Source organism: Echinococcus granulosus (genome assembly GCF_000524195.1).
Source record: "Echinococcus granulosus chromosome Unknown EG_S00014, whole genome shotgun sequence".
In the NCBI taxonomy this organism is placed as follows: domain Eukaryota; kingdom Metazoa; phylum Platyhelminthes; class Cestoda; order Cyclophyllidea; family Taeniidae; genus Echinococcus; species Echinococcus granulosus.
In genome coordinates, this window is record NW_020170394.1 from 1,215,237 (window position 1) to 1,231,542 (window position 16,306).

General features: G+C 41.2%; 3 protein-coding genes across 3 annotated transcripts; 1 reads left to right on the forward strand and 2 right to left on the reverse strand. All coding sequences in view use genetic code 11, as the record gives it.

Annotated features, from left to right (window-relative positions):
- On the reverse strand, window positions 1-519 carry EGR_03007 (hypothetical protein; the record flags this gene model as incomplete). The annotated part of the gene is made up of 1 exon (XM_024492256.1): window positions 1-519. The coding sequence occupies one exon, from the start codon at window positions 517-519 to the stop codon at window positions 1-3; it is 519 nt and encodes a 172-aa protein (XP_024353451.1).
- Window positions 520-4,311: 3,792 nt separating this feature from the next.
- EGR_03008 (Hepatoma-derived growth factor-related protein 3) lies at window positions 4,312-13,595 on the forward strand (the record flags this gene model as incomplete). The annotated part of the gene is made up of 14 exons (XM_024492257.1): window positions 4,312-4,339; window positions 5,531-5,634; window positions 5,677-5,750; window positions 5,788-5,923; window positions 6,005-6,224; window positions 6,921-7,198; window positions 7,915-8,175; window positions 8,819-8,903; window positions 9,179-9,327; window positions 9,780-9,875; window positions 9,957-10,583; window positions 10,685-11,245; window positions 11,655-11,772; window positions 13,510-13,595. The coding sequence occupies 14 exons, from the start codon at window positions 4,312-4,314 to the stop codon at window positions 13,593-13,595; spliced, it is 2,823 nt and encodes a 940-aa protein (XP_024353452.1).
- A 938-nt stretch (window positions 13,596-14,533) lies between these two features.
- On the reverse strand, window positions 14,534-16,306 carry EGR_03009 (hypothetical protein; the record flags this gene model as incomplete). Its single annotated transcript, XM_024492258.1, has 3 exons — window positions 14,534-15,124; window positions 15,576-15,831; window positions 15,912-16,306. 3 exons carry the CDS (start codon window positions 16,304-16,306, stop codon window positions 14,534-14,536), a joined length of 1,242 nt encoding a protein of 413 aa, XP_024353453.1.

Genomic DNA, 16,306 nt, shown 5'->3' on the forward strand with positions numbered 1-16,306 from the left:
TCACGGAGGTACAGCAACTGATTCATTAGTCCTCCGTACACTTGAACTGGCTGAATTGCCATTGCAAATGAAGGACCACAGGGAGCCCAGCTTAGTGTTGGAGCCTGACGCCGATCGTGTCCTTCGATGAGGACTGAGACCACCACTGTTGGTGATAAACGACTGATCTGTGGATTTTGAATAAACCATCACGGAGCAGTCATTGCAAAAAACAGGAGCCTCAGATATCGTCATAATTGCTTCCGTTTGCGGCTCCGCCGAGCCCGCCTTCGGTTGCAGTCCGCTACCACCACCCACTGCTCTCCGGCGTTTCAGCTGGCGCGGTTTGCCCTGCCCTTGGCGCGTAGCATTCTTCAACACCGGGGAAGCGTTGTTTGTATCGCTAATTATTGCAGAAAGGGGTTCCTTGTGCTGCAAAGGGGAACCCGTTGCATCGTCGCAGAGATTTATGCTGCCCGCTGAGCGATGCAATCGCGACTTGCTGGTTGACATCGGATTCGTACTGGGTGATGCCGCCATGATGGTACTACGGGATAGTAAGTGGCACTCGGACGGCAGTTTGGCAGAGGAAAGAAATTTTACTACCGATGAATTCCTGCGCTGGATACGGAAGGCTGTACAAATGACCAGGAAACCACATTAGCTAATGACGACTACTTCTAAGTATAGTCAAGTCTAACACAAATGTATCGGTCAATGCACTTTGGTGCAGTAGGATTATGCAGTATAATGGACTACTACTTCCATGAATGCAATAAAAGGTTATGCTAAAAAAATTTTGTTAGAAGATATTTGATATAATCACTACCCTTTTCTCTAACAAAACATACATACACTTTACCGATTTTGCAAATTTTGATTAAAGTTAGTTTATCACAAAAGGCAAGATTCCCTATTCCATCCTTTGGGAATCATAATATGCTTATTTTACCTACAGCTACTTTAAAATTACTTCTCCAGAATACACATGAATCTAGTTGATCGAGACAGACAGTAAATTAGCCGCAATAAGTTCATAAATCGGAAATTTTGTGAAGTAGATTGGTTGGTACTTAATTGCACTATGTTAGCCAAAAGACACTCGACTGATACTTCGATATAAAATCCAAAAAAACATTAATGTTTGTTCCAAAATTCCAGCACCAACGGAGGCAATATTTCATACTTTACATTTCTTCGACATTAATTGAAATCGCTTTAACTACTTCGCTTACAATGACCCACAAATGACAAGAAAAGGTGGCCAATTTGCTTGTGGAAAAAAATAAGGAAAGGGAGAAAAAACGTAAGATAGTTCTGCACACACCACATTTGACTGCGCCTGTGCATTACTTGTCACTTGGACCCACAAACCAGCGCCAAGTGGCGACAAACGGTTTCAACCCCCATCTTTACTTATTTGGATGTCATTCTGGCAGAAGGTGAAAGCAACCTTAAATCTAGCTAAATATCCTTCAGAGTTTAGTTTGGCCAAAACAGACTAACATATATCTGGAAGTATAAAAGAAAGTTAATCAGGAGAGGTTTGGGTATAGGTGCGCAGAGAAAGAAGTGAATGGATTGAGAAATCGACATGAAACAGAGAAAAGCATTGGAATGTCAGTAAATCTATCTTTAATTATATCCAAACAGCGGCCATAGGAACTGCAAAATTAGTAGCCGCTTTTAATTTCAAAAACGGTTCACTTATAAAGTCGGCTATATTTTAAATTGTGGTTTTTTTGTCATAAAATAGCGCTTTGAAATGTGTGAAATCTGGTGTGGATAACCGATGCTCACTTGAACAATTTAGATAACTCAAGTCCATAACTGCTGGACAAAACTGTGCTTTCAATCGAATTCTTGTAAATCTGATTCCGTCTAATTCTGAATATGCGTGCATAAGCCTCCAACAATTCCCATTATAGTTGTGTGCCCTGATGATAACGAATTATGCTGTTTTCAGGTAGTGAACCTAAAAGGGTACTTTTTTCTCACAGCATTAGAAGAAAATTTAAGCAGCAATTCATTTGCTGGCAAAATTAGCATCCCCAAGTATCCAGCATGCCATGCTGTTTGAGGATTCATACACATGGGAAGTAGAAATCACAACTTAAAACATTAGAAGAATTACGCTTCAGAGTATCTACAAGGTTCGTGTTTTTGGCTATTTCCAGAAAAGAATGCTTTCAAAGCAAAACTATTGAACCAGAATCATTTCATTTTGGATCGCTTATTAGAATCCATACAATTCTGGCGTTAATAAGTGATTCACCCAAAGTTCTCTCTTGTATGGATATCCACAGTGCCTTGCATTTGTCTTGAATTCTCAATATTTGTACTGGTCTGAGCTTAAGACTAACTGCTTAATTTCATACATTTGCGTAGAAAAGACCTCCAATACTAGCTGGCTGATATTACAATGAGTGGTTGACATATGTCCTATCCATAATAACAGAGATAATAGCACTGCCATTTAAGGTAAGAGGGGAGGTTTCCATTATGCGCCTGCCTCTCAAAAGTTTCTTTAAACCAAAGTGTCAATAACAACCCACTAAGTGGTAGTCATAATCAATTTCGACATTAGCTATGCAGACCAAACATAGACAAGCCGCATCTATTTGCGTGCGTATGGACACACTCTGGTTAAGAGACACAAGGAGAGTGGTTTAATAAAAGAATTGTCATCCAACGACAACTTTATTTTGTTTCCTATGCTAATTTTTCGGGAAATAAAGCCATCTGAGTTCAGACTTTAATAAAGTACAGACATTGAAAAATAAAACAAATTTATGAGTATCCATTTCCAATTGCAAAATATAACAAAAGACTTTTTGAAGTTCTTTGCGTAAGTCAATATGAAATACACAACTGTTCAAAATAGCTGAATGTAACTTACGACAAAAAGCCTTTTATGCTTTCGCTTTAAAACCTAGATTTAGTTATTAATGAAAATGCATAAATGTATTAATGTAATTAATGAATTTTGCTTAAGGTAGCAAAAAAGTATGTTAGTCAGAGTTCTCTAATTTTGGCAAACATATTTATTTCACGCAAAAATCCCGCAAACAAAAGCATTGTTAAGCATATAACATCCAAAAATCACCTTTTTAGAGTCTAGCATTCGCATGAGCATCTAGCGTTTTAGAAGTAAAAAAGCAGAAGAAAATATGTATTGCAGTATTTTTTTGATTGTTCGCACAGGGCTATGATTATCTGCCTTGTAACATCACAAGAAGTAACGGAGTTTAGACGCTGGCTACAGCGAGTTGGGACACTAGTAAAAAAGCTCTGTTGACATGGATGAATAATTCAACTAATTTTGCAGTTAATTCAATGGTTCGTTTTCGAAAACCCAATTGGGTTATACTTAGTTATACTTCTGTAACAATGATAGCGTGTCAGTTGCGCAAGATTCGGAGTGAGGAGAATAGTGATAAGCTTTGCACTAAATGGAAGGCTAAAATGAACCACGTTAGTGCAAAAAGTTATGGTTACAAAGTGTTTTAAAAAGTACTTCAGTTATATGAATATATAATAACTTCTTGTTCGTACAGCAAGCAATTGTATAAGCACCCACTTTTAAAAAAGCGATTCGAAGCTCCAGGAGACTTTGACGCTGCGTAGTCAGTTGGCCCAAGCGTGAAACTTTTTGGAAGTGAGTACTGTAATTTTATTGCAGATGGTCCTAATTGATTGTCTGACTTGTAATTGTTGGTGCGACTACCATCAACCACCGACATTATCACCTTTTGCCTCAGCTTGGCTTAATAAATAAATTAAGGCCTAAAATTGCATAAAAATACGGCAAAGTCAGGTACAAAGTGATTGGTACACATAAAAGGATTTAAACACACTAAAGTGGGTTGATTCTGTGCATTTATAACACTAGTAATACTGACTGTTAAACAATATTAAAAGGTCTATTAAATTGTAGTACCAACGAACATCCAGTTCTCATAATAAATACTAAATGCAGATATATTATACCAAAAATTGCAAGTCACCAGAGACAAAAAGCCATCGAAACAAATAGCCAAGCTTTCAGAATCAGATAATTTATTAGTAAAGCGTTATTGAAAGTATTAGAAGTCAAGCCAAAGCTGGAATAAACACCCACAACTGCCCAAAGTGTTGTCTAGTCAGGCGCACCCAAACTCTGCAGACCAAGCTGGTCACCGCAGTTAAAAGTTCATGGACAGGTCATCTATTGGGTGATTAAAACCAATGCAGACAAGTAAAACCAAAAGCCCTTAAGCAAAGAAATATAGCTCGCAAGTGGGCCTTGCTGCAATTCATTTTGTCGTCACCCTAAGGCACTTTAATTTGATCATGGTCTCAGGATGTAAAATGTTTAGCCGTAAGCCTTAAGCTAAGTTTTACGTAAAATAGTGAGTGAATTCAGACACTTTTAACTTTTGGATCCAATAATTGCTTTTTGGAGTATTTTTTGGTCATTTGCCTGAGGATTGGCCTGTTTATCAAACGTACAATTTTCATCCAGCGCGGTTTCTTTGCATTTACATTTCTAAAAGTAACTACTGTAGTATGCTTTTAAAAACTACTTCTTGAAGAGGACATACTTTAATGACTCTTTAAAGCAGTTCCATTAACTTCATCTATTTGTCTTTCACTTGTTTATGGGAAATATTTGAAAGCTTTATGCACAGTCTTTTTTAATTTTAACCACAACACATATAAACTATTGTAATGTGCAGTTGTATAAATCTTCACTTTGTATGAAGCGCCCGACTCAATTCCTCTTATTTTGCGTCGGGACATACGTTGGGCTCTTTTGGCGCGGTACGCATCGGACTAACTGCGCCGTTCTAGAATAGCAGACTATTTTTAAGCTGTATTGGATGGCTTAATTCTGGTATGAAGAATTGATTCTTTCTCATGTTTCTGTTCTTATTTACCTACACGAATGTCTGGCCATAATTTTTGTACTGATTTATTCTTGCCCCCTGGATGCTGGGGGTACAGTGCCAGCTCATTAGATTTTTCCTTTTACAAGTTTTCAGGCTCATCAGCATAATTTCCATGCTTATCGTAATAATATTTCTGGATTTAATACAATCTCAAACTCATGTCATTAGAACATTTGCTTGACAACCTAATGCGTTTGCATTCCTAGTTTTTTGAAAGTTTGGTTTTCCCTGTATGACTTATGTCGTCAAGCACCTTTGGTGGTGAAACTCCTTAGTGGTTTTGCTAGCGAGAATTTGGAACCTACTGGCTTCTCTTGGGGAAAGCCTCTAGCAAACTTATGCAGATTCCGCCTTTGACCCAGCTCATAATGTTGTTTAGAATTAACTTCAAGTTACATTGTCTATTCAGATGCATCCCATTCTTGAAAGTACTATTCGTTATTCTTTTGATACAATTAGCTTTATCCATCACTTAGCCTTTTTAACTCCAACCGTTCATTATTTGTGGGGTTTGCCTTTCCTGTAATTTGATGCGTTGAATAACTGCCGTCTATTTCCAGGTCTTTTCTTGCTTTTATTATTTTCATATATTTTGTTCCCTTTGAAGGTGGTTTCTGAAGGGGAAAACAGTAAAGGCAATCTAATCGAGATAATTTTGATGGCATATAAACCCTGTGATCGAATTTTCGCAAAGGTTAAAGGTTTCCCTTATTGGCCTGCACGTGTATGTCCGCCTCAAGAGGCATGTCTTAATTGCTCTTTATAGATCAACGTCCTTCCCAAGGACGTGAAGATTCCAAAGGGCAAATATCCTATTTTTTTCTATGGTACGCATGAGGTGTAAGTTTCTCTGTCTTTCGTGCAACACCTCCCATAGCTACTTTTTAGCTCCCAAGGATATCTGCCCCTACGAACGTTGGAAACATAAATATGCAGTTAGTAAAAATCGTTCATTGTTTCAAAAAGGCCTTGAGGAGATAGAAAACGACCCAGATGTATTGCTCTATGGAAGAGTGAGTATATTTGTTACTGTGTACATTTAAGAGAGTCCATTTTCATGCAATTTACCAAAGCGTTTGCTGTCTTTCTCCGAGGATGCTGATGCAGAGCAATTCTTGTCACAATTTTACGAGTTCAAACGCTCGGCCGTTGGTGGTCCTTCTTCCCTAGATGAGGAGCTTCCAACTCTTACCGAAGCTTCCGCGGATGATGCGCCGATGAGGAGTGTTTCAAAGAATTCTGGTGTATGTTCAAGGCGATCCAGCATCAAGCACACGAATAAAGAGTCAGAGAAGCGGTTATCTCGTAATCATGGTATGTCATGCTTATCAGTAATAGAATCCTTACCTCTCTTAAGATAGTTTCTTAGCATCGTTTTTCGTTCCCATACCATAAGTTCTTTTTTTGGAAAATACACTCTGGCTCCTAGTACAGTTCAAAGGCGTTTATAGGCATTGTTTCGCTTATGTTTCCTTATGCGTCGCAGTTCTATGCTCACAGCTTGTGACAGGATTTTAAGGGAGTGCTCATGACGCTTGCGCAAAATGATTTGTAATACTTTATGATTTGGTTGATTAATTCCACTTTTACACTTTCCCGTATTAATTATTTTAGTAGTCCGACCTTTCAAGCGGGTAACAAAAAAAATTGAAAGGCAATCAAGTAGTGTTTCTAATGAGAGTGAAAAGTAAGTTTGACACCATTTTTTGTGCCTCTGGTCTTTTTTTTGAACAGATGCCCAAATTTATTTGCCTAACTTAAGGCAGATTCAGGAGAAGCGACTGGAGCTCTAGCAGCTGTAGTTTACAAATTTGATGAATCAACAGCCAATACTCGATTTGTCTTGGATGCACATGGCATGCCATATACATGACACCTAGTTTTATGTATTTATGAGTGTGGCCTCTAATTCTCTACTTTCAACCCGTCATATCTATTTATACACTTGTTTCTTTGCTCTCACAAGTTCTTCAGACTCCAATCACTTATTATGCTTCAGACTAATTATAGAAAGTACTGACGGTACTAAACAGGAGTCACTATTGGAAGTGGAAAGTGGTGAAGTTAATCCTAGTTCTACTGACGTGATATCGTCAACAAATAATGCTCCTGCAACCACAGCACTTGGCCGTCCGATGCGTAAATCGGCAAGTAGGTTTTCGGCCATGAAGCTCCTTAAAGCTGGAATGGCTTTTGCTGATGACGAAGGCTCCAACGAGGACGCAGATTGGCATCCTACAATCGCCCACACGAATGATGCGTCCGATGACTATGTACCCGCTGAGACTGTGAGTTTTCCTGTGTTTAACGTGCACTTGTTTTCTATTGTTTGACTCGTCTAGCCATTCGCCTCTATAAACACTACTGGATAGGCATTTATCAACGTACCTTTGCTAACCTTAATGCATTTGAAGTACTGGAGTGATTTCTCCAGCCCGTTTCCCCAAGTCCGGTTTCTAGGCAATTTGGGTCAGCCGAAAAAGAGCCATCAACGTAGTCGCTTCAGACTAATTGGCTGTGTGCAGATATTATTGCATTAATTCCTCATGATGCTGTATGTAGGGTGTCCAATCGGATTGATCGGAATATGGTATTGGTGGTCATACCAATTGTCCACATAACGACAATCTCACCTTTTTGCAAAGCTCTTCCCTTCACAGCAACAAACGATACTACTGATAGTTTATATGCTTTCATAATCGATAGAGAAATCGAACAGATTACAGCTGTAGCTATAGATTATAGTATAGTCGCTAATCGTGGCGTCGACCGCTGTCGCCTTCACATGCTTATTTTAGCGCTTCCTTTGTTGTTATTTGTATAGTCAAAGTCGGTATTTTGGTACTCCATTTGCATCGCTTTTTTCCGAAATGACCCTTTTTATCAATTCTAAAGGATTTTTTTCGGAGAACTATTGCAAATTGATTACCTCCATTCGTCTCAAAAATAACACTGGTTACCAAATAAAATGACCTTGTGGAGTTTGTCTGCATTGTTTTTATAGCCCTCCACTCCACTTAAAAGTCCCCAGTCTCCAAAGGATGGCGTTTCTCAAAAGGGCTTAAGGAAACGGAAGGATAAATTGAAGCCGGTACCTTCCGAAAGGTTGAAGCGTCCAATTTCACCCTCTTCGAATGAGTCATCTACATCTACAGATCCAGGGCGTCGCGATAATCGAAAACGCCTGTTTACGGGTGAACCACGACGATGCAAGAAACGTAGCGTCCTGTTGCCTTCGCCTATACACCGACGAGAGCGATCTAGGGTGAGGAAAATTTTTATTATGAGGTTCTGCCGGATATTCCAAAAACCTGTCCTTCAGCCGTCTCGAACTAGTCTGCCATCCATCATTTCAAGCACAGCGAATCTATTAATAAATACTGTAATGATTTGCCATTTGACTTCAGAAGTAAGGGGATGAGTTTTGCGCACTTTTAATCACGATGGTTTTACGTAGCAGCGTCTTTTTCATATGAATGATTTCGATTGTAATTATAATGCTCTCAACCGTGAATTGCTACTGAGGTTGACTTTTGCTCAGTTTTCCTACCAGAATTTCGTTGATTGGGCTGCATACGGTAATACGTATCCTCCTTATTTGCCTTACCTCTTATCTGACTTGTGACATGCATCTAATTTCGCCTAGGGCTCTTCCAGCGTTAATAGACCTCGTCTAAAACTGTCAAAGTAAGTCCTTTCTTTTATGTATGCCATTTTCTTTTGCAACACACGTTAGAAATTTTAGAAATTTCTTGTTATCATTTGAAAAGTTTACTACGTTTTGGCCTTTTTTTCAGGTAATATCTTTTTTTAGGCATAAGTAAAGTGCATTAGTACATTTTGTATGCTTACTAAAGAAAGCGAGTAGTAGCTTACATTTTCTCAGTAATTGACTCTTCGATTACAAGAAAATCGGCATTTTTAGTGTTTCAATGACTGCGGAAGAGTTAAACAATCGTTTGAACCAACAGAATGGGCAAAAGCAACTTGAAGGTTCGTTACGCTTTTTAAGGGTACTACATTATCGACTATTTGCACTCTCAGTGATTAAACCTGCACAAGGTGTGTACATAATTTAAGAAGACCCTTAATGTCATTTATTTCCCCTTCCTTTATCCATTCATCTGCTTCAAATTACTTCTTTTTGCCGGCGATATGATTGATCTAGTCCGTCTCTGTTACCACGTTTGTAGTTACTGCAATCGAATAAGTTGCATATTTCTGGGAATTAAATTTTCGAAAATTAGTTTTCACCCTTTGTCAAACAGAGCTGGGAACAGAGGCACGACTCCACAAGATCGATATTGGAATTAAGACAAGTCTTATTCGAGGCCAAGAAGATATTCCTACCTGCCTTCAGCGGTTGGAGGCGCTTGACAAGATGGAGCTCACTCTTCCCGTTCTCGTCAAATGCAGCGTCATTGTCGAAACAATCCGCAAGGCGAGTTTAGCTTTCTGCATTCGTGATTGATCACTCAAAACTTTACTTAATAGCCCCTACGTTTAGTAAGTTCCATGATGATACTTTTTGGAATAGCCCATTTTTACACCCAGCTCTGTAAATCTACTTTTGTAACAATGTCATGTAGGATGCCTTGCATCAATCAGTTCTTTCTGAAGATAGTGCACTCCAATTAAAATTACAAATAGTTGAATGGGATTCCTAAGTTCCTTTGCTTTTTTTCGTTCTTATTCGAATTGCAACATTTTGAATAGTGTCTTTAACATTTGCAGTAAGAACTCCTTCTTTGTACACCTATTTCTCCTACTTTAGTGCGTGAACAGACTGTTACTTTGCCTCATGGTAGTCCGACTAATTATTTTGATTTCAAGCTGCCCCCTCTGACTGTTTGTGCGCATCGTTTGCAGTGTTCGCGCTATAAGCCTTCGATGGATGTGAGGATTGCCGCCCTCAAGGTCTTTAACCGGTTTCTGAAAATAAGGGAAAATGCATCAAAAGAAGAGGTATGCTGAACTAACGTTAGTTACCTGTAGTTCCATATTTTAAGAACTGTGAGCTGACTTTTTGCCACTTCACTATTTTAGATGGAAGAAGCGCATGCAGAGCTAATTGCAAACAACAAGCAATTGCTTACTTCGAGTTCCCAAAAAGGGCCCTCATCTGTCGCTGATATCTTTCGGGATGTGCAGAAGTCTCAGGCAAACATGGTTCAGCAGAAACCACCTGTTTCTCAGCCGAAATCCCCAATCCAGCCTGCCAAACCCTCATCGCCTCCTGCAAATGCGACATTACAGGCCTCATCACAGCCTCCAGCCTCTCCTCCACCCGTGCCACAATTGCCGACAATCCCTTTTGACACTCCTGCCTCTCACTCCCCCGCTCCCCTGCATGATCAGTCTTCGGTCCCCATTCAGGACGCCCCTGACTCTCCCACGCCATCGAATGCATCTGACTCGGAGGGGTTGGCTCCCTCACTCGGTGATTTGGAGGGTGGGGAGTCTATGGAGAGTGGCGAGGATTCCCTCCTTTCTCCATCAAATTCTCTCTTTAAATCTCTTAATGCGGAAGCTACTGTGGCTGCTGTTAAGCAGGTCTTTTTCCAGCGTACCAAGGACAAAATGGCGGCGGCAACTTCAAGAACTCAACAATCGTCTCTATCACCACCAACTCAGTTGCCACCGTCGACAGTGACGTTGGAACCTGATGCCTACGTACCACAGTCACTTCACTTCTCTTCTGGTCCCCCCTCAACTTATGCCCCCCTTCTACAAATCCATTCTCCACTTCCATTCCCTCATCATCATCCTATCAGTCATCGCTTGGTGTCGAGTTAAATCGACCACTACCACCTCAGGCGCAGGAAGTAGGAATTCGACGAGTGGATCCTCGTCGCTCACCGGGAAACCGACGTCGTCTAGGCAGAGAGCGAGCTCGCAGTCCGCACGCCTTACCACATCCACTGGAGCATTATCAAAAGTTTTTGCGCAACGGGGAGGCCCACTTGCCACAGCCAACGCGATCATCTCCGCCTCCGGTTCCACCGTCGCCGTATGCTCGTGCGGCTACAGACGACTTGGACACACGAATTGCGCGTCTGTTAGAAGCTGCGGCTCCTCAGCCCCACCAGCGACAGGAATTTCACCCTCCTGATATTTTATCCCCGCCGCCTCCACCTCCACCTCCTCTGCCGCCCTCCCAGAATCTCATTTTATCACACAGGCCTCCGCCATTACCACTGCACCCACCCCTCATTCCTACGGCGGCCTCACCTGCCTACACCCCCGCTTCGCCCGTTCTGGATGGCGCTAATGATGGACAATACTTCGATCTGCTCAACATGTGGCCCTTGCAACAAAGCCATGGTTCTGATGAGGTGTACAGAAATATGGATATTTAAAACGGCATAACTTTGTTGTTGTTGTTCGTTTGTATTATAGGCCTATTGCTAAGCGTCTCATCTCCGTCTGCAGACACGGAGGTACATCTACCTTAATGATTATCCGTGCATTAATATTTGAGTAATTGTTCATATTTCAGTTTCATGATTTATGCTAAAGAATGCGTATTTTGGGTCTTGAAGTAACGCGAAAAACGTGCAAACTGCACTGATTCCCCTTCCAGATTCTCCGATATCCTATAATTTATGTTCATTCCTTGACTGGAGCACCCCGGATGGACTGTTTTGTACACGGTCCTAGTGCATTGTGACTATTGTCAAGTACATTACGGGGTACCTTTATTTGCATGGATAGCGGTAGTAGATTGTTGCGTGTTTTGTCTAGGCTCAAATGATGGTCTCTGAGCCGCGGAGGGCCACTCCGCAGCGTCCGTTGGATGTAGGTGATACGACTCGTGGTTGTATAGTTAAGATAGAAGCGATAGAGATATGCGCAAAACCTGGTTTGATCCACCAATTTTTATCGGCTTGCACCACCATGTCACGATGAGCGGTGGTTTCGGTCTATAATGTTCCTGCGGGTCACGTCGTTGAAGTGGTTTTCACCAATTTGGACCTAAAAGGCTCCTAGCTACAGCTAAGCCTCGTTTTTGTTGCAGTCCAATGGTGGGTTAGGCAATCCATTAGGTTTTTTACGCAACGTGTCCGATATTCACATTAAATGCGTATCCCAATTATGGTTTGGTATTTGTTACTGTTCAAAGCATTATTGTAACGATCTTTTATGTTCATGTTCGCTTCAAGCACCGAATTTTAATCACTTGCGTAGCCTGGTTCCTCTCTTTGAATCTTCAAAATACTATAGATTAAATGGTATCTTTTATGGCTTCTATTTGAAGGCGATAGTCTACCTTTCGGATAAGCTTTTGAGTTGCAAATTTAAAGCTGATTGTCATTCAACCGCTAAAAGCATTCTTGAGTATGATGGGTGAATGTTACGTAGTATGCCTCAAAACGTAGTCCCCGTAAATGTATTCATAGAGCAGTTGGTAAGGTAATAGGTAAAGGTCTAAATTTGGAAAAAAACAAGGCAATTAAAGCAGTAGGAATCATTTGGTGTTGCGTTCCTGAGTTACCTTAGGCTATAATTCGATTCGTACGTTGGCAGGACATGCATGTACGCATCTCCGTCGCATCTTCAGACGTAGTGCCATAGCAATATGATAGCAGATTTACTACTGCCCTTCAGAAGGAATTAGGGGCTATATTCATAGTTTTCCGATCATACCTTCAAGCCAAAGCGCAAGTCACAGAGACTGAAGAGTCCGAGTAGTTAAGTAAACAATTAGAACTGACACCACAAACTTTTGTTTCACTCTATGCAGCTAAGTCCATGCACGGCATATTACGTTACTGATAGGTTTAAGTAGAAGTAATGTTATACGCAAAACCGATGTCTTGCTGAAATTGCCTTATCTAAATCATTGAATTTGGGATAAGTGGTAGTAAGAGTTGATGTTTAATGTAGTTGCATGCCTATTTTATCATGCCAACTGGTTTTTAAGCTAAACAAAATGATCTCTCTCAAATTCTACTAAATCGAATTGAAAGACTTTATCTTCAAGAGGCAAATTATTGGAACGACAGAGTTTTTAAATTGATTATAAAACATTAAGATGAACCTTTTAGAATGTTGGTCAATTGCACCAAGGCAGTAAAAGTAGCTATCTGTGGAACCTAGATGATTCTGTAGCCAAACGAACTCTACCTTGAAGTGGTACCTTCAAATAGCTGCCCGCTTTGCATTTGCACGCACTTTCCGTCCGTTCCTTTTAATCCATCTTAGCGACTATAGGTCAGATACACCAAGCATTTCGCTACAAGATTGAATGATCGCACTTCTCAATGTGTTTCACTTGAGTTAACCATAAATTACTATAGTTTACCAGACCGTACACCCTAGTTTGCCACGCTTAAGTAACAGTGATTTCGCTCGAAGTCACTTGACTATTGTGGATGTACGCATAGTTGATCGCTTTTGCCACTGTCATTCAATTAATTTATGTTTACCTATCCGAAAGGATTGGATGCGAAAATTTTTTGAGGACTGTTATAAGCCGCGCCGCCAATTGGGGTGAATTGGGGATAAAGACTTGGGGGCGGGTGTCTTGTTTGATTGATGTATGGGACCAAGCAAAGGGGGACTAGGTGTGCGTTTGCGCGCTTTGGCGGCTGGCTAGTGGAGAATGTTGAAAACCGAGTCGGAGTCTGGATCCGGGTGGCAAGCGGAGCCAATTCTCCTGCGGTGCATCTGTGCGCGATGTGAGCCAATCAGGCGGGAATGAGGGAGAGCACCACTCTCTGAAGCGTTCGGACATTGGTCATTAATCAAAAGTTCTGGAAAATTGACAAGAGCGTTCCTCCGAGGTCACAGACATTCTCGGTAGCGAAGCTCGTAGTCGACGATTCAAATGTGGCCTCCATTGCTCTTTTGTTTACTTTAGGTTAAACCCATTACTTGCTATTGTTATTCTAACTACATCAATGGTTGAATTGCAAAAATGACACGAGTCGTTTTAAGCACGTGTAGGGTATTCTGACATTAAAACAAATTAAAACAGAATTGATTCTATGAAGAAGATGTCCAACGATTCTCCTTTTAATTACATTCAAATTTATATTTACGCATTTACTTGTTCCATTATCTTTTGACGAATGACTTTTCAATAAATACCTTTATATGTCTACCATTTTTGTACCAATCGCTTGTGACCTGCTCCTATTCTAATGTTTCTTGTTTTATTATTTTGCATATTCTAATATCCGGAGTGAAGCATCAGAATAAAGTAATATTGGTGAATTTGTTGTTCTTAATAGCACTTTCACAATTTGTCCTATTACTGCAATTATAAAGTAATCATGTAATGTTACGTGGAAAACCTTACATTAGGTAATTTAAAAATAGCAGAAACTAGCCTTAAACACACCCGTTGCTCTCAAAAACTCTCTTTGTTTTACAGTAGACGTACGGTGAAAGTAAAAAAAGCCAATTCTCCTCTTATTTCATTTGAGTAAAATAGACTTGGGTGATGCTTATTCTATGACAAGTCTGTCCACATAACATGTTTGCATGTGTTGGTGTGAACGCGTGTGAACATCTGTGCAAGAACTTGGACCAAAAAGTACGACGTTAGGTGGAAGTACTGTGGATACTGTAGTTGTGGCAGTAGGTTGCTGTAGTTGGGACGAGGGGAGACGGAAGGCTTAAAGCAACGATACACGTGATCCATTTGTGTGATTGTACGCTTGATGCTGGAGCATTTGACGTCCCTTCAACTGTTTTTGCGCCCTACGAGCGCGTCGCTGGGTCAGCCATGCCGCCCGCTGCTGAGGAGGCATGCGAGCCAGTCGCTCCTTTCTGGCCTTCCGGCGACGCCGACGGCGCTCCTTCTCTTCCTCGTTCTTCGGCTTTGCTCTCACCTTCACCGAGTCGCCTATTTGTCGTTGGCCGAATTGGTTGCGTTGTTTTCGCATTTGTCGTTGCTGCCTCTTCGTTTTGCGATTTCCAACGGCAGCATCATTCTGAAATAGACTTTCGAGGGGAGCCGGTAGGTTCCACGGAGGTGCAGGCTGCCTTGATTGTGTTACCCATCCTTGCCTACTCCAGCTTGTTCGAACGGATTGGCGAAAGGGTGTTGGAAGTGGTGTCGTCGTTTCGATGTGATGGAAGCCATCCAAGTTCAATTCAACCTTCGTGTTTGGATTACAGAGTATGGTTCGGGGTATGGTGCGAATGTCATGAAGAGCATCACGGAATCCTGGAGAGTCTTTCTGCCAGGCCATCAATGAGGTTATCTGAATAATTTAAGCCATAAACTATAACCAACAAAGCTATGATGAAGTAGGAAAAAAAGGCCACTCGTAGTGGGGCCAAAATCAAAGTTTACTTCTTATCGTACCAGATATCATTGATCAAAATGTGTTTGAAATAGATATGGCTTCATGTTTATTAGCTTTCATCAAATGTAACGGTGGAGCAACCTTTTGTCTCAGTGATCAGCCTAATTGTTGATAGTTTGAAAATCTACAAATATTATTTTTTGTTTAATTCATTCACTGTTTCTTTTTATCGCAATTCATTTTCCCATTTCTTCACAATATAATCGGAAACTGCTGTTGATGTGATGGTGAGATGCATCTCATATATCCCAACAACAGTGGGAATGATTTCTGCAATTGATTTAGGAAGCCAATGCTGGCCCAACTTGTGGCTGTATTACGACTTATTTTAGGCCTCTTTCCTCACCTGCAGCATTGGCGACGTGTTGGTGAGGTTTAAGCGAGAATTGTCCAACTTTTTGGCCATAACTAACCAACGTGTAGCTGAATTTGGTGCCATTGGTGAGATTGGTAACTGTAGTGAACACCCAGCGCATTCCAACAGCATGCTCTGGCTTGACGAGGTTTCTGTCGCATGTGGAACCTGAATGAGGGAGGAACGCTTGTTACGTCGACGTCTCTTACTCAGCCTTCCCTGAAGTCTTTCTTCCCGTCTGCGCTTCCTAGTAGAAGAATGGTTAGCTTACGTGATGCTAGTAAAGCGAATGTATTATAATTCGAAATGGTTGTATGCATCCACTACCTGCGTTCAGACTTTGAGTGCTCTGTAACCCCCTTGGTGTCGTCTGATTCCGTGGCGGGTAGTAGCAGCGATTTTGATGCAGGTGTTGTGAAAAGGAAATCAGCGGGTTGGTCATACGCCATCATATCAGTTACCTGATTGTCCATGTTGTATTCATGCTTTAGTCGTCTCGTTTGACTGAGCAGCAGTATGCGCTCGTCGTTGGTGTCCACGAAGCCAGTGGAGGGAGCCAAAAACCCGTTTGGCTTCAAGTTGCCTGGCGAATGTATGGGAGGCTGGGGCAGGAGCTGTTCTGAAACTCGATCCAGCTTAACCAGGAGGCTTGATGTGTTTCCGAAGGCCGTCACCCCCGATATCTGACTCTTTATCACTGCAATGCAATGATTATGCCGCAT